The sequence below is a fragment of the Rhinolophus sinicus genome, chromosome 17 (genome assembly GCF_057876585.1).
Source record: "Rhinolophus sinicus isolate RSI-liver-muscle chromosome 17, RSI-T2T, whole genome shotgun sequence".
Classification (NCBI taxonomy): domain Eukaryota; kingdom Metazoa; phylum Chordata; class Mammalia; order Chiroptera; family Rhinolophidae; genus Rhinolophus; species Rhinolophus sinicus.
Genome location: NC_142517.1, coordinates 135,675,146 through 135,700,325, shown reverse-complemented (window position 1 = coordinate 135,700,325; position 25,180 = coordinate 135,675,146). Strand labels below are relative to the sequence as shown.

General features: G+C 33.5%; 1 protein-coding gene across 4 annotated transcripts in view; it reads left to right on the top strand.

The window, feature by feature from the left end:
* Nucleotides 1–25,180, top strand: part of LRP1B (LDL receptor related protein 1B) — a 1,805,568-nt gene that overhangs the window by 857,247 nt on the left and 923,141 nt on the right. For all 4 annotated transcript variants that reach the window (XR_012497488.2, XM_074335779.2, XM_074335774.2 and 1 more), the window contains exon 7: nucleotides 15,834–15,996. Coding sequence is in view for 3 of the 4 variants with exons in the window: in XM_074335779.2 (XP_074191880.2) it covers nucleotides 15,834–15,996 (163 nt within the window). In the remaining variant the exon portion in view is untranslated. The remainder of the gene's footprint in view (nucleotides 1–15,833; nucleotides 15,997–25,180) is intronic.

Here is a 25,180-nt window from a genome sequence, read left to right as displayed (position 1 = left end):
TTTTAGTCTCCCCACTCTCAAGGCAGTTACAATTAAACCATTTGGAACCAAAGCTCTTACAATAGAGGGCAATTAATTTTTGGTGCAGAGGTCAGACAGAATGACACAATGGACTTTTTCATCCTTTTCCTTCCCTTGGTCTGGTTAGAAATGTTCTCAGGAAGGAAGTTCTGCTAGCTTGTGTTTAGGTCCTTGGATGCATAAAATGCTGGATGCGCTTTTCATCCCAATCCTATGTACTTAGTTATTATCAAGGCACCAGATATTTTTTGGGTTCAGAAGTAAAGAGCAGGGTCAGAATGTTCTCTGTGTCTCTGGAGAAGCCCTGTCAGCTACTTTGAACCTGGGATATATGCTTTTCATTTTTCACCAGAGATGAAGTATGTTCAACAATTTATCAGTTCTAGTTCTAGCATTCCATGAGAAAAAGTTCAGGAATTGGTCAGCTCCTAGCTGAGGAAAACAAAAGAGAAATAATATGACCATTCTTATCTTATAAATTAATGAGATTAAACATAGATCGATTTCCCACTCCTCCACTAAAAGAAAAAAAAAAGAAAGAAAAAAGTACTGCTGATCAAAAAGTCTGGATTTATACATTTATTTGTATTTTTGCTGTTTGGAATCCAGACTTTTTGATCAGCATATTTTGCTTGTGGAGATATAAATTTTACACAAAATCTTGACTGCAGTTAACTGGCTTTATATTTCCAAAGAAATATCTGTGAAGAATCCAAAACACATCCTATCCTCCATGAGGATATTATAACTATTCCCACAGATACATTTTTTAATTAACTGCTGTTTTATAAGGACATACATGTTTTATTAAAATCCTTATACTTCTTAAAAGCTTCTCATCTTTTTAGCATATTTATGTGAAACATAAAAATTACTTTTTTTTTTTTTTTTTTAGATATGGAGTGTGTGGGTGTGCCTGCGTAACTAGTTAATACAATATATTTCAGCTGGGATCTGGATATAGCAAAGTGATCAGACAATCCATTAAGACCTCAAAACAAACAAACAAACAAACAAACACACACAAAAAAAAAACAGTTAAAATTAGCAAAGATGTCTATCTGAGGACACATTCCCAGAGAACTTTTAGAATCCCCTTATTGATTACATATGCTTAATGTTGTAGGCATTGTTATGAAATTGTTCTTTAATTTTTACATCAACATCAGATGAATTTATACTTTGAAGTAAGTAGCCCATTCTGATTTACAATAAGTACACAAGTACACAACCAGAAAAGGCCATTCTGAATGTCCAGTTAAAAAGAAAAGGGAAAAAAAAAAAAAAATCTCAGCACTGTGTTCGTCTATAAATGTGTCGTTATTATCAGTTCATTTTGCCGTACTACAAAAGAACTCAATTACTATTTTATGGTCATTTGGCAACATGCTTGAAACTCAGGGAAGCAGAAATTAGAGATGTGCTAAGATTCAGTTATTAATATTTGTTTTTCTCTATGAATTTGGTGAAATATGCTTTACACACTCATAGTCACAAATATTTTCCCCTTCAACTTTTGGTTGAAGCTACATAGAGCTCTTAAATAAGTATGCTTATAGAATTTTGTCTAGCTCACATGTCTGCTTGTTTCATTAATGGATTCTAATAACCAAAGTGGAAATCTCTTGATGATCCCGTGACTGTTCCACATACCAGGTAGAACATACTATTTGTTAGGTTTTCTTTATCTACCAATCTGAAATGTAAAAGATAAAATGCTCTGTTTTTCATGAATAAGTCATGAAATATATCTGAAATCCATGAGAGTTAATTACTAAAACTGGAGTTTCTGTCTTGATAAACTTTATTTTAGTGGAAGAAAAAGGAAATGAAGGAAGGAAAGAGAAGGGCAAAAGTGAAACTCTTACTTTTGTTACAAGTAACCTGCTAAAATAATTTCTGACTTAATATGTATTTGACAAATTCTATTTTTTCTCTTTAAATGTAGTGCTATAATTACTTATTTTTATTTTACATTTTTATAAGGGATTCATGTCAAGTAAAATGGACGTTTTTTTCTCCTAATATTCCTTTACCATTAAGCATTTTTAATATTGCAGACACATTTATAAGATATTAGGAACTTATCATTGAATCTAAAGACAGTGAGCAGTAGGGGCCAAGTTAAGCAAGGCAATAAAACTGGCATTTTGCGTTTCAGTTTTTGGTTAAGATTGTTATTTATTTGTTTCAGGCTGTAACACCTTGTGACTTGTACATTTGTTTTAATACTGGGCTTTATATTTTCCTCAACACAATAGTAAGGGTGGTTGGTATGATCCTATTTCTGTCATTAACTGGCTATGTGACCTTATACAAATCAATTTAAAATGAAAGAACATGTTCACATAATTGCTGGGATTCCAACCAGGTCTAAATATTTACCCCCTTCCATTCCCTTGAGTTTGCTCTTCTTTTTATTTGTAGTGTGCCTGTGTTTGTATGTATCTGAAGGGAATATTTGTTTCTTCCTTTTATTAACTCCTTTTTTATTTTCCTCAACACCTAATCACTCACAACAGTTAATCCTCTGCTAATACTATTTCTCAAAATATGTTCCTTGGGACACCAGTTTTGCAAGATGTTTGTTGAAAAATAATTTTGTGGTCAAATGAGTTTAGGAAATTTTACATGCTATATCACCTTATAGGATATTTATATGTACATTAGCATTAGTTAAAGATTATGAAAAGTCCTTGAGTAAAATACTTATTTCACTTTCTTTAGCACATGATTTCCTTAATTTGTTTGAGTACTGAACACTTCATTGATATTTTTGTGTGTGTGTCTGAGTATGTTTCTGTGGGTACTTATTTCTAAGGATGTGGTATGACTGTGCATATATGTCTAATATGTATTAACATCCCGGATATCTAGGGTTTTATGTTATCCATTTTGAGAAACATTGTTTTAAAGGCCTTAAGCAGAATTACTCAGATTGGATACTCCCATACTTCTTTTCTTTTTCTTTTTTTTTTCCAGTCTCTGGTTAAACCCATAAATGCTCTATGTACAAGGGAATATACAGATTTACTGTAAAACATTTTTATAGCTATTTCTTCCTAAGCACCCAACTATTTTTAGTCTGAACATAGAGGGTTATAGGATCCACATACCGCATGCCCTGAGACTGCAGTGATAAAACCAGAGACTGTTTTAAAACTGGAATTTAGAGGAATTAGATATACAGTAAAGGTTTAGACACATGTACAATTTATTCCAGCAAAGGGCTTAACCTGAAAAATGATTTCTGATTGAGGATGATAGCAAAGAGTGTATTCAAGAACTTAGACATATATCCAGTATCAAGCAATTTCTGATTTAGTTGTAAGAACTTTTCCATGAGTTAGATGAAAGTACAGTGACAGAACCTCTTGGTGGTAAAAGAGCAATGTCAAATGATGAGATAGTGATATAGATTGTGAAGGATTTTGTTTAAATGTCTGTGAATAACGGGTCTAAATTTATATATATGTGTATGTGTGTGTGTATGCGTGCGCGTGTGTGTATACACACACACGCACACGCACACACACCAGACATATACATATTGTGTTCAGGATACATTCACAGGTATTCTAATCATCAAAAAGGTAGAATTCTATAGTGTAACTCTGATCATTTTCTAAGTATCTGAGAAATTTAGAAGGCCTAAATCTCAGGTCTATGAAATTTCCTTTGATTTGATCCTGTGCTTTTCAAATAGCTTTCAGATTTGGTTTCTCAGATATCATAATTCTGGGAAGGAATATGTTGGGATGGTGTCTGTTAGTAATTGTGTCACTGGAACATCCTAACAGTAGACATAAATTTAAAAATTGATATTCTGATTTATTTATTAGTTTCCTGGGAGCCTGGAAAGCATGAAATAATTTCCCAAAGCCTGATAATCCTTTGATGAACAACTCAAATAGAATTCCTGAAATTGAAAATCTAATGATTAGATCTGTGCTTAAAATATTCTGTAAGTCTTTATCATCTTAATGACATTTACTTAAAGTCATATCAGGTCTTTTAACAACTTTTGTTGTTTTAATGTGAGAATTAATCTAGAGAATATTAATCTCTCTGTTTCAAAGTATTATTAAGGACGATGTATACATATATGTAAAGTATAATTATTCAGTTCAGTTTCACTAAAAAACAGCAGGTAGTTTTGCTATCTATATTTCTAAACCTGAATGGTAGAGAAAGACTTATGTACTACTAATCAACAATGAGATTAACTTTCCAACAAATTCATGTTTTAAAACATGTCCCCAAAATGTGCTAGAGTTTTGTTAATTTCAAAACACTCACAAGACAATAATAATAATAATAATAATAATAATAATAAATAATTATATAACCAAAGAAGCTTGTATTTTACATTTTGATTGTTGGTGGAGATACTATTTTGCATACTGGAAATAACAGTAATGACAGCAATAAAAAACATTCATAGTTTTACTTGTGGCTTGATAGAACAGATCAGATCATTTGAAGCAGTAAGAAAAATGTATTATCCATGTGAAATAGATCACTTGACCTTAAGACTTAGTTTAGTTGTTTGTACTGTTTAAACATATATTGATAATTTGTTTGGAGTTATAAGAGGTAGTTAAAAAAAATCTCCCTTATAGAAGACTCATTGTGCCTGACAGAGTCTATCAGTCCAGGCTGTATGCAGAGAACACAAAACTCACTATTTAAATCAGGAAGTGCTTTAATACAGAATACTCTCAATTGTTGGGACAGATACAGGAGAGAATTCTAAGCTGTGCCTTTGGAAATGATATCCAAAATGACAATGAACTTTAGGAGCTACTATCTCTGTAGTCTTTACTAGAACTATGCTAGAATCAAGAACCCACTAGTGCTTCTGAATACCCCAGTAACTGGAGATTGGACATCCACAGCGGCAATTCAGGAATTAGGAAAGCTTGTGACAGAGCCACAGCCGCTGTGCTGTACCCACACTATTTCTCGTTACTTAGGAAACTGGATAATGGAAACTAAAACAGTACTCCTAACAAATGTTTTGCTTTTCAACTATTGCCCTTGCCTGTCAAAAGATTTGAAACAGGCAAGAAGATGGCCTCACTCTTACTTCTGCTTCCAAATTTCTGAGGGCACGTCAATTAGCACCCAAACCTCAGCCTCAATTTTCTGTGGAAAAGATAGTTTTAGCTTCTAAATCGCTTCAAATGGACAAAAAGTAAAATGAGATTGATAGAACCAATCTAGAGTATCCAGTACGTGTGTGTGTATTTTAAAGATCTAGAAATAGTTAATGTCAATTTTTTTCTTAGTAGAAATTCTTTTGCTTTTTTAACCCTAGTTACTTATGAGTGCAGTAAAACCAGTATAGGAACCAAGTATGACTATTTTTTGTTCTTCTTTAGGAATTAAAAAATATATATTTTTCCTTCTGAAGTGTCTCCCCAATGTGTGTGTGTGTGTGTGTGTGTGTGTGTGTGTGTGTGTGTGTGTTTCAACTCCTTACATTATTTTTATTGATAGTATGTCACAGTGTGATTCCCACAATTTCATATTTTTCCTTGGGATCATTAATTTATTCCAGAAAAAACTCCCATATTTTTTCCAAGATGCCCTATTAGGCCCAATCTATTGTTTTTTCGCCTTTCAAGTGATTTTAGGAACTCTTCAAGTATTTCATCTTCCTTCATGGCTATAAAAAGAGAGGAAGTGGGGATCATACCTGACAGAAAGAAAGATGGCATCATTGAATTCTACTGACATAGACATGCAATTTTTTTTAAAATAAATGATCTTTTTAGTGTTTACCTTTTGTTATATCAAAGAGAGATAAAGAGAAATATTTACTTGTCTCTGAAGTTCTTAACAGGAACTACTTTCAGTTAAATTTTAAAAAAATACATTTGAAAGTGAAATAAAGCTTTCCTTTAATTTTTCCTCTGTATCACATGTATGTTTTACTCTGTCTTAGAGCTTTGAGAATTTGATTTGTAAGAAGAATATGACTGAGTAAATTAAAACTCTCCATGGGTATCACCACAAAAATTTTGAACTTAAAAGAGTGCATTATGATTGCAATTACTCACATAAAATGCATTGGAAATTATAGCAGTTAGTTAGATAATTTGTACAAAAAAGATGTTTGTTCCTAAAGTACAGATAATTGAGGCAAAATACCCCAAATGTGTGAATTATGCAAATAATCATCTCAGTGTTCCATCCCATTCTGTGTGATTAGCCTGAGCTATTATTTTGAGACTCTCAATTAATGTTGTCCATCCTTCGTCATGGGATAATATTCATACAAAATCACATGGACAATCAAGGTAATTATTTTGATAACCTCAAGCTCAGTCATTTGCATATTCCAACTTTTTCTCCTTGTATTATACAGACCATCAATTTATTTTTGGAAGTTCATATTGAATGTAGCACCTGGTTTATTTCTGAGCATCATTATATACAGATTATATACAGTTAAGATGTAATAAAAATGATTCTAGCCAGATATACACCAAACACTTAACTTTCTTAGAACTTTTTGTTGGAACTTTAACAACATTAAGATTAATAATGATATTTTGGCTTGTTCAGAGATCAAGAGGTATTAGCATATGAAATCAAAATGTTAAAAATGGGTATTTTTTAAATCCAAAATTGTACTTAAGATGTCCATTGAGGTATTATGTAATGTATATGCCTTATGTATATCTCTTAAATTCTTATAAATATGAAATATTACAGAATTTGCTATTATCAGTTATTTATTGTTTATGGATTTCAATGTGATTGAGTATTCTATAATTCTGAATGCTATGAACTAAATATTTTTGTACCACCAAAATTCATATGTTGAAGCCCTAATCCCTAGTGTGTGGTTATTTGGAGGTAGGGTCATTGAGACGTAATTAGGTTTATATAAGTTCATGAAAGTAGAGCCCCAACATAAGGCATCCATTCACTTATGAAAAGCAAGGTGACCAGGGATCTCTCTCTCTCTCTCTCTCTCTCTCTCTCTCTCTCTCTCTCTCTCTCTCTCTTTCTCTCTCTGTCTTTCTCCCATGTGAGGATACAGAAAGAATGTATCTGTCTGAATCATGAAGAGAGCCTTCACTGGACACAGGCTCTTGATCTTGAACTTCTCAGTCTCCAGAAATTTGGGAAATAAATATTTGTTTATTAAGGCAGCCAGCTAAGGATATTTGTTTTACCATTAGCAACCCAAACTAAGATATTCTCCTTCATTGTAAAAATAGAAGTGCATTTACTTCCTAACTTATCCATCTAGATTGCCATTGGGCAAATCCCCAGAATAATAACACCCTGTCTCCATTTACACAGGTCTTAGACTAACTTTAGAATGAAATGTCTGAGATAGAAGATTGTAAACTTGTCACGGCAGGGCTTGACTAAATCTGGATTTCTTGTGTCATTTCTCAATTTAGAGATTCCCTAATACTTTTCAGTATGCTTCAGTGTAACTGCTAGAAATAATCTCCACCCATGTCAAACAAATTAAACTAATAATTTGTTGATTGGTTTTGACTGTTGGACTTGACCAAAAAGAAAAAAGAAAGAAAACATTTAAAAGGCATTTATTGATTTGTTTGTTTATGTCTCTGAAGAACTTCTGCTATTTCATTATCGTTATGTAATTAATCCTAACAGTAGAGTAAGTTTAATTTCTAAAACATTTGCCAATAGTGAACATTTCTATGGAAGTATCGAACAAATATCTAGTCACTGGGTTTCTTAGTTGAAATTGTATTTACTTCATCCAATGAAACTGATATCATTAATCCAACCGAACCTCACGTTATTTACAGAATCAGTCCACTAAAAATACATCAGTATGCTTTCTTCTTCATTTATTATACATTGGAAATAATACCTAGGGTAAACAAATAATTTTTTATTTGTTGCACTTCAGATTCTGGGTCTATATCTTGGGTAGGTTACGAGATATAACCAGGATGAAAAATAAATGATCAATAATAACAATATAGCAATTATATATAAATTATATATAATTTTATAATATATAATATAAATATGCAATAACAATTATAAACAATTAATCAGAAGTCTGTGTTTTTGAAGACTTTTGTCAATAGTGAATCTGAAGTAATTTACTATGTGCAAGTCAAAGTAACTAGTAGTCTCAGAGACAAACCATGGCCTAGGTGACCGTAGGTTCTTACTTACAGGATAGGAACAAGGGCCACAGAATTACATGGCCCTGAGAGTCAGAAAACGGTTCTTGGTAGGGATAGACAAGAAAGAAGGACTCTAGAGAATCGGGAGCAATAAGGCTGTATAAGTCAAGGTGTGGCAGTTTGAATGCAAAAGTAGATGTGGTGGTATTTTGTCCCTACTTTCTTCTGATCTTTGATTTATTATTCCTACTTATTCACTCAGGCTCACCAGTTGTTATTATTTATACCATATAACACACTGTTATATGGTACCATCGCCCCTCACACTATTGTTACCCTCGATACTCATTTGTGAAATTGCTATCTGCCTATTTGTGTTTTCATAAAATTGCTCGTCAACATTAAGTAATATAGATCCTTCTTATATACAGTTTTCCTGGGCAAAGAACAGTGACTTGCCAAATCTGAGGACAAGGTAAAATCAAGGAAAATATCGCAGCTGATTAAAGAGCAAAAGGAGCTGTGACTCCATATGACTCTTACACTGACTGAGGTAGAGGTGAGAGCAGATATTTTAGGCAGGAGATTTTTGAACAAAGGCTATTGTGAATAGGACAGCAGTATTGATTTGGCAATATTTACTTGGCATTTAACCATGGACTAAACACAATTCTAGGCTTTGGGACTATAGCAGTAAATTACACATACAGAATCCCTGCTCTTATGGAGTTTTCGTAGTGTGGGGAGTAGTGACTAATAAGTAGGAAATCATAATAAGTTACGAATGATAAAAAGAAAATAAGATTGGGATATTGATATTGAATGGTGGGGATGCATCACTGTATGAGATTTTTTGGGGGTAGTTAATGTTGACTTGTCAAGAGAGGCCTTTCTGAGAAACTGACATTTGAAGGGATATCTGAATGAAACGAGAGCACAACTTATGCATAATTAGATACTCTTTTGTCTTGAAGATTAAGTACAGATGTCCTAATGTGGGAGCTTTCTTTGCAGATTGAAGAAAAAAATAAGGAGGCCAGTGTGACTAGAGTAGAATGAGAGAGAGAGATGAGGTTAAAAGGAGGTTTAGAAGCCTTGCATGTGATGTTAAAGACTTTGGATTTTATGCTAAGTGTGGTGGGAAGTCATTGGAAATTTTAATGAGGAGTGGTGCTTTGGAAAATAAGAATACAGACTCAAGATTTAGAATAAAGGCTGTTGTTTATTAAAAGTTTATGGAGAAAACAATAACACAACAGGAAGTTGGAAGCCAATGATACCTCATTCACTGGGTGGTATTCATAGCAAAATGTTAAAAAAAGAAATACTTCATTTGACTTAAAATTGAGCCAAATCGCAGCAAAGTTAGATATTTATAAAAATACTGATGATGTACATTGGAAACATTTGTGCTGCATTGTAAATTCCTGGAGTCTGTCAGTTCATTAAGACTTTTTCTTTACTAACAATCAACTGTAACATATATCTCAGACTATAAAAAGTACTGTTTTCTTCTGTGGTGTCATGATACAATTTGTGTTTTACAATGATCACTCTAGGGGCTCTGTGAAGATTGTAACAGTGGATCTAGAAGGGAAGAGAGAGACCAGTTAGGAAGCAATTGCAGCCATCAGGGAGAGAAAAATATGTCTTGACCAAGGAGAGTAATAGCAGAGATGGGAAGAGTGTGTAGTTTCAGGGAAAGGTCTTATGGTTCCCTGATATATTAAATATGGGGTGACGTGGAGGGGATAAACATGGAATTAAGAATTAATCCATTTGTGTTATGGGTCAAAAAAAATAATGTAATGTTTTGCCCAATGGGAAAAAAGACATCTTTGTGTAAACTATTTTTGCTGTAGAGAGAGACTAACCCTGGCATGTTTTCTAAATGCATCTACCATAGGAAATACTAAGATTCGCTTGTAGCTTGGCCTCGAGTAGAAATTGAGAAACAGTGGAACTTTGAGGTGGAAGAAAGATTCGGAAACTCAGTCATCTCATGCCCCTTCCCCCTAACAAAAAATATAGGAACATCCCCTTTCCACATGAATCCCTGATATTGGCCCATCAGCTCATGTCAGACCCACCTTCATTGTCTTTTTTCACAAAGACATCAATGGGTTGTATGTAGAATTTTGTGACTATTTGTATAATGAACTGACCGTAATGTTCATTCTGACTATGTTACATGTGTTTAAAAAACAAAATTGGTACCTAGGAAGAGGCAATTTTTCGTTAAAGGAAAAGGGAAGGACTCCATAATGTACCACAGGTTCTGTTCCTATAAGGATGTTCCTGCCTACAGTACACCTAAATTGAATTTCTATAATACTATTTTAATTATTATACCAAGAGGACAGAGCCTTTGCTTTCTCAATTCACTTTATTTAATTCATCTAAGGATAAAGTGAGTATATCCTTCTTGTAAAGATTATGGTGACATATAAACATAAATAGAATTGCATCATCTTATCATTCAGTTAGAGCATTTTCAAATGCTCTAACAAAGAAATATAGTCTGAAATCTAAATGTTAATTTCCCACTGAAACCAAGAGACACATAAACTGAAGGAGATAGAATCATTTCTTTAAAATCCTACTGTTTTTTAAATTTAATTTTTACCTGTCGTTCTCTGTATTTACATTAGAAGCACTATAACTCTTCAGTGAAGGTGACCTCACAGTTTGAGGGACAATATTTGAGCGGAAATAAAACTGTTACGTTAAAATATCCATGATAGACAAGAATAGGCATATGGATAGAAACCATCTATATTTAGAATGTTTCTGATTTGCTGTGATGTGTTCAGAATTTCAATCATTCTTGGCTCTTTTATCCAAACTAGAATATAATTTAAATGCATTCCTTTCAATATTATATATTTAATATTGGCAAAGGAAATATGGTGAGTATATGCCATGTAACCTCACCATTGTTTTGATACTCTTTGTAGCCACCATATCTCTCATGGTTCCTAACTCCTCACCTGCTTTCAGACTTACCCCTTTGATCCACATAGAAGTCAGAATGATCTTTTTAAAATTATAAACAGACATCTAAATTCCCTTCTGGAAACTGTCCTCAGAGACTTTCCGTTAAACACTACAGATTGATCAAAAGTGTTTATCTGTTCTTCTTTTGAAAGTCCACTTGTAAATAAAGTAATGTTAATTGTGTTTACTGCACCCCCAAAGGGAGAGAGAGAGAGAGAGAGAGAGAGAGAGAGAGAGAGAGAGAGAGAGAGAGAGAGAGAGAGAAAGGAAATTAAGTTATATAATGCCTTATATGTCTTATCTTTGGAAATCACACTGTGTCAATTTTACCATATTTTATTCAGTACAAGGAAGTCATAAAGTACACCCCACATTCAAAGAGAGGAGAATTAAGATCCACCTTTTGAAAGGAGGAGTATCAAAAAATGTGTGGGGGTATTTAAAATTATCACAACTAATTGTCTTTCTTATCATAAATTAACTTTGTTATTTTATCTGGTGCCATACTATTCTTTAGTACATAATTGTACATATTATAAGCAGTCATAAATCCATACAGTAAAGGGCAGTCCTTTAGTTCATTCCGGGAGGCAACTAGTATCTGTGGAATACCTAACTTCATATCACTGTTCTGGATTCTTAATGTTTGTCTGATTTAATATCTGACCACTTTGTAAACTGATATTATGTTTGTTTAATGTATGAACAATGGCTCTAATAGATATTAACAACTTTCACAAAAACGTACTTTTATGTAGAAGTTTGAGCTAAACTAAATGTTATACAGTGTTTGCTTTGCTTTGGTGTCATCACATTAGTGGCTTTTGATCCAGTTTGCCTGCACACAGGTTTTGTTTGATACCCAAAATACTTTATAATTAAACAAAAAAGTAGTTTGCCATAATAAAAAATGTAAGACTTCAAATGAAATCTAGAAATCTGTATTTTGGTGGTCTTTGAAATAATGAAGCATTTTGATACTAAAACAATCAACTGAGTTTGAGTGTGACTTTTTAGGTAGTTGTATACTTTCAGGTTGTCATCTAGGTTTGTCATAATCCCTCCTGACAAACTTTACCTATTTACGATACTTTCTAATCCTTTATTCATTTAAATTTGCTATCTCTGGCTGGTTGATCACATAGCAACTAATTAAAGAAGAAATCAATTACTAAATTGTGTTAATGTATAATTTTTAAAGGTTAGAAACATGACTCATACAAATATGTAGTAGACATATGTTAATGAGTCATTTAGCTCATTAATGAGAGAACCAGCAAGATGGTAAATTTGGCTCAAAGGACTACAGAAGAGACTGAAGAATTTACAACAAATGAAAGAAAAATATGCTAACTTAAGATTGTAAAGTTAGATATAAAACTAGCTAATGTCATAGTGGACAATAAACTGGGGTTATTTTTACCATCTGATGGAAGTCATTTTCATCTCCACTGGACAAAAATTATTTGCAATTTATTAATACACAAATTAATATCTAAACTCATAGAGATTGGGACCTAATCAATATTAAATTGTAAATTAAACAAAAGAATATCTCCTAGGAGAATTAACTAGCTCTGCTTGGTTTGTAGATCGCCTTTGTTCTGTGCACAGCCATCCCTGGTCTCTCTCAGTATGGCCTGATCACCTCTTTTGATAAGGTCCACCCATTAGGTTGGATTAGGGCCCTCCCCAATGGCCTTTTTTAAATTTAATCATCTCTTTAAAGACTTCATCTCCAAGTACAGTCACATTCTGAGGTATTGGGGGCTAGGATTTCAACATATGAATTTTGAGGGAAACAATTCAGTCTATAGCACTAAGTACACACACATTTTAATGAATTAAAATGTTTAAGTTCTACTTTCACCAACTCTGATAATTACTTGTTTAATGATATGAAGAAAATGTTGATGTAACATTTTATTAAATTATTATCAAAAGTATTTGTCTTTTTTGTTGTTTTTACTATCCCCTGACATTTTCCATTAATTTCCGCTGGGTACAGCTTTCAGTTGTTAGGCTTAACAAATATTGGGTTTTAGAAACTGTTGTTACTTACATTAATAGAATACATATTAAGTTTCAAAATGCTTATTTTTTTATTTAAAATTTTACCAATATTAATATTTAGATTGTTTTGTAGATATGAGCAGAAAAGTAACCTTTGTTTTTGGCCATTAATAAATTCTGAAGGACCATAAGAGCCATTTCAAAGGACCAGTAAGGATGAAATCCAAGTGAATTTTGGTTGAAGAATTAATAAAAGCTGACTAGAGAAAATAATAACAAGAAAATATTTAAAATTTGTTCTAGTAACACTAAAGTAATAAAGGTCTTACTAAAAATTTACAGATTATTTTGTAATGTAATGCCATAAAAATATTAGTTATCTTCAGCAATTTCCTGTGAACTGTGTTATATATCAGCAAAATAAAAATGAAATACTGAATCTGTTATCTACTAATTTCCTAAAATGTTCAAATCATATTAGTTAGATTTATTTACTTTATTATCTATCTATCTATCTATCTATCTATCTATCTATCTATCTATCTATCATCTATCTATCTATCTATCTATCTATCTATCTATCTATCTAGCAGCTTGGTTACTTGAACTCTTTGTCTAATTGCCTCAGTTGTCCAATCTTAATAAAAATTGCATTAAAATCAGGAAGAAACTTCAAATATAAGAAAAAGAAACAAAAACAATTCCCACGCTTTCTAAATGTTTGGCTAATTATTAGATTTTTTAAGTGAAAACTTGTTGCTTCAAACTCTAATGGCTGTTAACAATGCCTATTGTTTCAGTAGCAGACACTCTTTCTGCAATGATTTAGAGTTGAAAGAAGGTATGAATGCTGTCAAATAGCTCTTTTGTCTGTAATTACAATTGCATAGAGTAAACCAACTGCATGCCTCATGTAAGAGATGGGTCATTGAATGGACTCTGGCACATATTTTGTCTGAATCCAAGGTATTTAAAATGACATTTGAAACAATCTGGTCTGTGCTCTGATATAATAATACAAAAAGAATAATATAAAAGAGGTATATTTACAGAGTTCTGGAGGCAGAGAGAGAGTTCAATTTTTTTTTTTTTTTTTTTTAAATCCTGGTCACTGAACTGGTTGAAAAAAAGCTTCATGTTGTTTGCGGAATGTTTAAATGTTTATGCTTCCATACAGGCTGTAATTTAGAATGGAACTATAATTGATAGCTTGAAAATGTGTATTCAATTAATGCAATGTCCACTTTCTCCTTGTGCTTCTGAGGCATGATAGAAATTCCCACAAGGTTGCTACTTTCTCTATTTTGCTTTGACAGTATACCATTATGATGGTAATGATGGCACATGCATCTCTATTAGTCTTTCTGTTGAAAGAATATCATTCACTGAAGCAGCATGTTACTAAGGAAGTAGTTTGAAGTATAGGCTAGGAAGAATGTTTTGCTTCAGATTGCAGAGTGAATGACTTATTGCTCAATGAATCATAGATCCATAGTAAAACCAAACAAGGAAGTATCAAAGTATAATTTCCATAGTTAAAAATGTGACTGTCATAAAAGTTAGGAATGAATAGGACCAGAAATGTAGTTATTTATGGCAGTATTGAGGTAACCAGCCCAGCCTTGCTGATCTAGGTGAATTAGTGGAATTGGATATGTATAGGCATTTTAAAGACAAAGAGTGTTTAAATATGATTTGTAGGTTAGGTATAAAAACGGTTAATGGTATGGGGAAAAAACCATAACCTTTGGGATTATCCTTTCTACTAGATAAATATCTACAAATTAGAATGAAATTTCACAATATATAGGTCTGAACAAATTGAAAATATTAAGTCAAACACATATTCCTCTAGAGCGACACTATCCATAGTAGCCAATAGCTACCTACATTTTTTACAATTTAAATTTGAATTAATTAAAATGAAATACAATGCAGATTCAGTTTCCCAGTCATGTTAGCCACAATTTAAATGCTCACGAGACACATGTATAGTGGCTACTTTATTGGACAGCATGGGTAGACAATGTTTCCATCATTGCAGAAAGTACTATTGGATACTATTGGATATTATTTTCCAGAGAATTAATCTTTGATCAGGCCTGTTTATAATGCCTCCCCTCCCCTTTTGCTTTATTTCCAATTTTTGGATATATTTTGTAAACAAAGGGATCCTTGTAGATATCTTTTTCTACCTTCTTCACCCTTCCTATTTGTAACAGAAGGGGATCTGAAAATAAAGATTTACCTTAAGTTCAGAAAAAAAATTGTATTTCTCTTACTACTAAAGAGTTTAGCTGTGCTGTTGCATCAGTTATGTCCACTGGGTTGAATGAACTATTTGGGGCATATGCAAAAAACTAGGAGAAATATTTAATTGTAAATGTCTATATTTTAATATTTAAAAACTCTTTGTCCATTGTCTTGGTTATCCTCATTCCTTAGATGGCGAGAAGAAAGGTATCAAGAAGTAGTTATTATTTTACAGAATAATTTATCACTTATCGTGGCATATCAACCAATTGTTTTTGCAGTTTTTTTATCGTAAAATTACCTATACTTTTGAAATATCCTCTGTGAAAGTTTGGGCAAACTTATGTACTCTGGCCTATGATACTCTATGTGTACCTGTGATTCAACAATTGTGTGTTTGTGCATGTTTTTCAGATGTGCAACACATGGCGATTGATTGGCTCACCAGAAATCTCTATTTTGTGGACCATGTCAGTGACCGGATCTTTGTTTGTAATTACAACGGGTCTGTATGTGTCACCCTGATTGATCTGGAGCTTCATAATCCTAAGGCAATAGCAGTTGATCCAACAGCAGGGTAAGGTATTCTCTTTTACAGTGTTATATCTGAAAAAATGAGCAGAGTCTGATGAGAGCTGTGGAATATAAGACTACAAGCTCTCTTTTTTTTTTTTTTTTTTTTTTTTTTAGAATTTTAACAACTGCCTTGCAGGAAGGAAAAAAAGGGTGTAATTTACCATGCAGAAGCTGAGAAACAGCAATCCTTAACACATCAATATTGCAGGCCTATCCTAAAACACAAATAACCTGCCACCTTCTCATGAATTGCTTTGGAGTCACCAAAGAAGAGCCTCACAACAGTTTTAGGCTAAAAACAGAAGATTTTAAGTTACTTAGCAGTGGACCTTGTAGTTAGCAAACTTAAAAAAATGCTACTTGAAATATATACTACTAACAGACTCACATCTAACACAACATTTAGGATTTATAAAAGAGACATAATGCGTGTTCAAGAGTACTGCAAAAGCCATAAGATCACCTTGTTAGTTCGACCAGTTTGGTTTTTTTTCTTTTCCTCTAGCGACTGATATGTGAACACTCAATTATTATGGAGTTACTTAATTCTTCACCAAAATTTATCTTCCTTTTTTTTTAACTATTGAATTTTACAAGTCACTTTCTTGCTTGAAAGGTCTTATCTGAGCTTCTTATAGCTAAAGTCTCATTAATCTTTCTTAATATTATACAGTTTATCAAAATTAGGCATAAATGTTTAAATCCCCATCAACTTTGTTCATTTGGTTAAAAAATCAATATAGAAATTTTGCTTTAATTTTATAAAGGTTATGCTATTATTAGAGAGGGAAGGACAAAAAATGTATAGAGTCCTATAAATTCAGTTCTTTCATCAGTCAGTAGTAAAGGATGCTCTTAATACTGGATACTCTCAAATTAATGGCACAGTGTACAACTTTAATTGGAGGAGCTGTTGTTTTTCCAGATGTAATTTGAAAAGTGGAATTTTATCCTTGTTATTGTTTTAATCATTCCCAGAGAATTCAGGCTGAAATGTTTGATGGAACATATCTTAAACTGCCATAAGCCTCCATTCAATAAATGGGGAAATATTTACTGAAGAAACAGCTGTCATCCATATGTGGACTTTTGTCACTCTTTACTTAAAGTCTGATTGAATATTAAGATGCATCATCACAATGGTTCTGATTTTGACAAGAACAGCTTGCACGTAAGAACTTTGCAAGGAAGGCTGTATAATATAATTCTTGAATGTAGCTCTATTTGTACTTGCAGCAGATGGTTACTTGACTCAATCTGACTGCAGTGATGCTTCAAAAGACATTAGTAAAAGAAGCTGTATTTAATCTTATTTGTGTGGGTTGTTGGATAAGGGTAGTAAGAAAAAAATGGAAATGTACAAATGTGCAAATAACATTCTTTTTGCATTCTGTTTAGAAAGTATATTTGCTTGCATGGTTTTCCCTGCATGTGCTAACTGAATTTCAGATTAGCCTTTAGACAATCTTGCCTGTCAAAAATGTTAAAAGGTGAAGCTATTCTGTTTCTCTCCTCATTCTACCATTTTTGTTCTTTCCCACTCTTGAAAAACAAAGATCCTGAGACCCTTCTCAAATAGAACTGCCAATCTGAAATATATATGTGAACACCATCTCCCTTTCTGAGCTGCACCATATTTTATGTTCTCAAGTTTCCTATTTCTCCCTGTCATTACATGAAAGAACCATATTTTGTCATTGTTGTCAAAGGAATTAGGAGTAGAAAACCCCGACATTGTCTGCATTTATTCTATCCTTTGGGCCTAGTAACTGTGTAAATATAACTTTGCCATGTATCATTTATCATCATAAGTTCTTTGAAAAATTTTGTTTCAGTTTGCTGTCTCTCCAGAAGTTTTTTGTAGAATTGTAGAAAGCCTCTTTGTAGCAGAACACTTTCAACTTTATTCTACTTTTTCCTTAATAGCAGAAATTTGGCTAGAATTAATGTGATACTATCTATAGAAGTAAACATAAGTTTTTCCTTTAACTTAAACTGTTGGGCTGGAGAGTAATTTGAATAGTTGAGCCTAGGACATGACTATAGCAGCTGCATCACCTGCTAAAGGGGAAATGTACGAACAGTGGGATAGTCCTACGTTTCCCTAATTGTATAGGATGATATATCTTTTTATTTGTCTCTTATAACTTCAGTTGGGAAATACCAGAATGTATTAAAATCTAACCTGACACTTAGAACTTGACCTTAACAGATATGGAAATACAGGGAGCTTTTTCTTACCTCCCCAAATGTTGCATTGGAAAATATATATTTTCTTGTTTATACTTTTAACTTCACTTTCTCAACCTCATCTTCCCTTTTTATCTAAGGGCTATTATAGTATTAACACGTTATCTCTATTAAATTAAAGTGTTGCTACTATTGTTCTTCATGGGTTGAATATAAATTACTGATTTTCTCTGGACTCTGAATATGACTTGCACAAGACTCCAATCCAAATCTGGCAGAAAGAGATTACTTATAAACCTTGTTTGTTCATTCTGTTGCTTTTCGATATGTTTATATTGACTCGTGAATTCAGACTGTTTTCTTTTGAGATGTTTCTTGAGATTTTCTTCTTCCTTTAAAATTTTAGCAATTATTTTCTTCCAATGGTTCCTTGAAGAAATTTTCAAAAAATGTTTGATAGATTGGAAGGTAGCATAGATATCCAACATCAATAATAGCGTTTCTAGAAGCAGTTATTAGGGCTCTGCTTGTTTAATGGTTAAGAGCTTGATGCTGGAGTCCCTCTCTCTGAGATCAAATTTTGGCTCTACCAGTTACTAGCTGTGTGATGCTGGATGCCTCTTTGTTCCTTACTTTCCCATCTTAAAAATATGAATAATGATAATACTACCGTAAAGTGCTGTTGTGAGGATTAAATTAAGTAAAACGTGTAAAGCATTTTAACACTTCTGAGTTGTAGAGTATGTGACGTTCTCTTTTCCATGTTGCCTCAGAAATAACTATTGCTATGTCAAGAATTATGATACTATTATGAAAAAACGTTGTATAGCTGGGGAACAAAGATGAACTACATATAGGAAGTTGGAAGCTAAAGTACAGAGTAACTGTGATATAGGAAAAGTATCAGAGGAAACATTCTTTTAATAACTCATTTTGTGTAAGATGGGTTTGGATTACCTTCAAGATATTTCAAAAGATAAAAAAAGGAATACATTCCTTTCATAGTTACCTTTCTAGTTAACCTGTATTTTTGAAGACAACATTATTTCAATAATAAACCATGCAGTATTTGGGGTCTAATGAAGGTTGGAGTGGAGCTAGTTCACATTTTTGTTTCTAAAGCATGGTCCTAAGCTTCCTCTTAAAATCATCACACTAAACTTGAGACAAGAATTCATTTTACCATGAATTGTTGCAACAATATTGAAAAAGAGGGATCAATTAATCCTAAGCATTATAATTATTTTTTAAAAAATTATAACATTTAAGAACTGTTTTAGTGATAGTACTGAAGTTGCAATTGAAAATTTGGGAAACATATGTTTTGGGGTACTTGAAGTACCATATATAGAACCCAAACTCATAGACTTATATGAGATGGCTATATTAAGGGAGATAGGGAAATCTCCCATGGCATGTTCAACAGCAGAAATTGAATAGTTTCCAAGTACAGTATATACTGGTTTTGTGTGGAGGGTAGACTTTTGACTTATAAAGAGTGAATGGCAGTGACCTGCAGGATTTATTTGTGAATATGTGATGCCCTGTCAGTATTGAGGGGAAAGAGTCCTTCCTATATTCTCTACAAGAGTAGGCCATCTGCCAGAAGGCAGAGGAGTAAAGCTCAAGTCTCAGAAATTGAATTCACACAGGAGTAATTGACAGTATTTATATAAGGGTTAATAAACCCTTTCCCCTCACCCACCTGGATCCCCACTGTTGGTAAAACTAATCATGGCAGAGGAGATAAAGATTGAATCAAAGTTAATACTCATCAGGGAACAGGGCTGACTAATAAAATTCTAATCTGAGATGCTGTGTGCATGTGGGAAGCTAGACAATGAAGTAAGTTTGCCTGTGCCCATGAAAGGGATTTTGTAACAAGAAGATCCTTCAAGTAAATATCAGGTTTTTCACTTCAGTTATGTGGTTCCTGGAGCCAGTCCACTTTCCAAGTTAGAGCCTGTATTCATTATTCACTTGCAATAGGACACAAGAATTGTTGTAGACCTTTGGCTACAAAATTCCCTCAGACTACACTGTGGGCAAATAAAACCTTCAGGTTGCACCCCCACAGTTAACCACTACCTATTGCTTTGACGATTGAGATGGTTCCGTAGTTGTTATGGGTTTGAACATTAAGAATCATGTGAAGACATACCCCTGTGTACTTTTTTTTCTCCTCATAGAAGTGTCAGTCTTGAAGGCTCATATGTTCATCTGCAATTCATGACTATCGCTAAATCACTTGAAATTCATTTTCACACTTTGATATGTTATAAATTGTGAGTCCTGACTTTTTAAGTAAGAACTACCCTTTACACAGACACCCAGAAATAATGTATCTATCTGTCTGTCTGTCTGTCTGTCTGTCTGTCTGTCTGTCTATCTACCTATCTATCAGTAGAAATATGATGGATAGATAGATAGATAGATAGATAGATAGATAGATAGATAATCTCCTACCCTCCCTCACCACTTCAGTATAGCCATATGACAAGTTTCTACAATCAGATACATCTCCCCACTGTTCAAAAAGAGATATGTTTCTTGTAGTCAATGTAAATGTAATCTCCCTCAAAATCTTCTTGCATATTCTTCTTTCTTTTTTGAATTTTTATAAGAGTTTATTTGAGCCAAGCTGACAACATGTTCTGAGGAGCAAGATCTCAAATGCTCCTGAGAATAACAGTTTTGCAGCTTCTTTTATGTATGTGATATTAAGGTGAGGTAAGAAAGATTACATGAAGGTGGGAATTGGATTACATGATAGTTAACAAGACTATGTGCTCTCTTGAGTATGATTACTGTTTATTTCAAAGGTGTGTTAACCTAAATGAACAGAAACAATGGACAAGGCTTACTTAAGACAAAGAGAAACCTTTTAATAATGAAGTTATAGGCCTGGGGTGTGACTACCCACCAGGACCTGCCCAGTTAGAAATTTATGATTAGATCACATTGTGAGGTTACTTTCCATAGAATCCTCCCCACAGACTTTTTTTTTTCATCCACAGTTCCCCTTTTTTGGTCATAAATCAATCCGAAGCCTGTATTAACAAGCAACCTTTTGATTGGACAGTGTGGTTTCACAGCCCTAGGAAGGCTCATTCTTAGGAAGTCTCCGTATCAAAGGCATCTTGTTGACTACTGGGGATGGGGCAATGCCATAACAACAGGATCTGAGTTGAGGTCAAATTTTTCCCAAAAAAGGGAAGGGTAGGTAAATGGAAAGCAGCCAGCTCTTCTGGCTTTCATTGCAACCAAAAATGCTCTGGATCATCTCTATCCTGTAAACTGTCATGATCCAAGTTTTGCCTTTTGTCTCATTTTTCTGTATTTGACACCTAGTATAACATTTACATAAGACATGAAAAGAGTATTCATAGTTATACATGTTCGGTAGTCATAAATAGTTGGACTATATAGCAAAACCCCAATACAAGTATAACTGTTATGATGACTAATATCAGTCACAGACAGGTAAAGACAACCAAACAAAACGTATTCTGAGTTCACCATCAATCCATAGGTATACAGATCTCATCAATCTTGGGAGAGCTGTCTACCTCTAATGTTTATGGCTTCTTGTCCTCTTAGATGTTCTTAGTGGTAAATGTGCATTCATGGTTAGGCACTTGATAATATCCCTTCTAATGGAGTTGGAGAGTGTTTTTTATATGATGTCCTTTACAATAAACAAAATCTCCAGGTGACGATCAATGATCTTTAAAGTCTTTGTCTCCTGTGAGCTTGGTGTGAAAGGAAGCTATTACCAACTTCACATTTTCTTGAAGTGACGCTATCAAACCTTGGCAATAGTGTAAGATGTCTCCTGTCAATAATGTCTTCTTATAAATTCCATCACCTAAATCCAATTTAAATGCACTGTGATGGATGAAGGAATGCAAACAATGAAAAGTGGGGAGCCAGGGTGCAGGGAAGAACAAAGCAGCTGTCTTGGGTTTCCCATAGTCCTGACAATTTGTCTAATTTAGAGCATTGTTTATGCATACAACACACCCTAGAACTTTTACATCACTTATTTTATAATAATTTCCATGCAATTTAATATTAAAAAATATATATATTTTGGAGTGTTCCAGGGCCCTTCTGGAACAATGCAAAGTTATTCCTACATGTATTGAGATTTTAACCCCTAAAACCTCAAATTCTAATGAAAACTAAGTAAGCAATTAATATTTTGTAGCTTGTACAATTTACAGCATCCAGAGATATTTTTCATAGATGTCAAAGTCCATTATTAACATGGACTTATTTTTTGTAAAACCCAGGCAAAATAAAGACATGTCTGTTTTACTTAAACCAGTAAACTTAAGCTAGCTTTCATTTACCCTGTTTCCACAAAAGTAAGATCTAGCTGGATAGTCAGCTCTAATGCAGCTTTTGGATGAAAAATTAATATAAGACCCGGTCTTCTATTATATTATATAATACCCAGTCTTATAGTAAAATAAGACTGGGTCTTCTATTGTATTATATTATGTGAGACCTGGTTCTTTTATATTATATTATATTATATTATATTATATTATATTATATTATATTATATTATATTATTATAGTATATTACATTACATTACATTATATAAGACCAGGTCTTATAGTAAAATAAGACCTGGTCTTATATTCATTTTCTCTCCAAAAGACGCATTAGAGCTGATTGTCTGGCTAGGTCTTATTTTTGGGGAAACACAGTACTAAGGATGAGTCCTAGATCACATAAACTGAAAAACATTTTAGTTAGTTTCTATATTTTCGAGAATTTTAGAATACCCAATCCTTATAAGAGCTTGCCTTTAAATTCATTTTAATAATATCATCCAGAGGTAGAACATTATCTCACATTTACAACATGCATATATAGACACACATAGACAGACACAAGTAGAGACCATTTAGCAGTGAGAAAAACTTACTCGTTTATAAAAGAACAATTGGATCCAAATCTTGGTCTGGAGGCATTTACAATTTATATCTTTCCTTGACAAGTCAAGTTCCAAATGACTTTCTCTTTGTTAAAATAAGGACAGCCATTTTGAATACCTCAAAGAATTGGATTGACGCCTAAATGACATCATAGGTTGACATCTATTTATCTAAATCCTTTTTTTTTTTTTGAAACTTGGAGAGACCAATTAAATATGCTTTCCATCCATTCTGCCTAATTTTATACATAGCTCTTTCTAATTATGCACACAAAAGACGAATTGAGAAGTATGAAAGTATCCCTATTTTGGACATCTTAGTAATAATATGATTTTGGCTGTCATGGGGCTTATTGGCTTTAGAGGAACAATTTCCTATGTTAATTTTGAGATCTGTAGAATCTGAACAAACTTCTAGGGAAAACCATCGGTTAGGTGCATGTCTCCAGATGAACCATATGTGATGGATAGCTCTACAGGACTGCTTTACACCCTAGAGGAAATGTTTCTTCAGGCAAATACACAAAGATTCTTAGTCAACTAAGAATATCTGAGCAAAGGCCAGCAAGAAATTTCCAGACGTCACCAGATCTGTAATGCTTTCTAAGGACAGGCCCCCTTTTTAGGGTGCACCTATTCCAGGGTGCCCTGTCCTCCTTGGGGTTCCTGTTGGTTTCTGTGGTATTGGCTATGTTACTACAGTTGCTACAGTGGACCCATCTCTCCCACTCCAGATTTGGGGTTCTAAACAACCATCATCACCCCATTGGCTATTCAGGTTGGGGAAGCAAGATTTTTTTGTTTTCTTTCTTCCAGAGCTAAGAAAAGTTCAGTCTCTCATTTCACTAGAAAAGATTTTGTTTAGACTCTCAGTAATCAATCCAATTAAAAGTGCAAATTTAAAGCAGAACGCATTTTTCTTCCTTTCCCTCAGTTATCTCAACCCTTAGCCACCTTGAGGATTTTCTAAGAACAGCTCAAACAAATCTATGGCCTGCTACTTGAAGCAAAGAGACCCAGAGTTCTGAGAAAAACTTGCTGAAGTTCACCGGATATGAAGTGAGGAGCCGGTTGGGCACAATGGACCCTTGTTTGTACGTAGCACCAGGTCCGGGTCCACAGGCTGGTCCTAGGTAGTCTTCTTCAGAATCCTGCCATACTGCACCAAGCAAATGTCCCTATCAGGAATGTGCAAACTGTAGAGAATTTTTATAAAAGTTTATTTGAGCTAAACTGACAACATATGCATATGACACGGAGCAAGATCTCAAATGCTCCCACATATTCTTCTTCATTAGAAGAAATCTCAGAGAGAAACAGAGACATTTTAATAGCTCCAATAATCATTCTCCTGCTATAATTTCCTTCTTAGGCATCTTGAACTTAAAGTTTCTTAAAACCAACAACAAAAGGCTGAACAAATAAACTGCTAAATGTATATTTTGGGTTATTAGCATATATTTTAAATAATCTCAGTCCTACACGTAGTAGTAGTACTTAGGTGGAATGACTTCTGCATTCAACTATCCGAAAGAGAGTCCCAAGTTGTCCATTCTCCTTACACTCAATGAGTGATTAATGCAGTACAATGATAACATCTCTAGTCTTATAAATAAATGAGAAAGAATTATTTAAAAAAAAACAAATTTCTAATGTGTTTTCTTACCTGTAGTGAGAAACTCAAGTGGCTATCATTTGAACTTAAATATATTTATTTTTATCTCTCTATAATCTATCTAAGTATATCTATGCTTATTTCCTATTTTACACTACTACTACCTTCTCTTGGTGAGTCTAACATCTTGGATGGCACTTGGGTTCATAGAGAATTACCTAAACAATGGGCATCTACTTATCTTAGGCCAGTTTACTAAGCACATCGGAAGAGTCACTACCTGACATTTTTCAATCTAAAGTTCCTTTTAGGAGTTGCTGACGTGAATAGATGAGACAACGGAGATATGCAAGTATGTGTTTCATGATCGGCACTATTTTTACTGAAGTTAATAGTTTAAAGGCTCACTCAAGAGTATGAATCTATAGTAG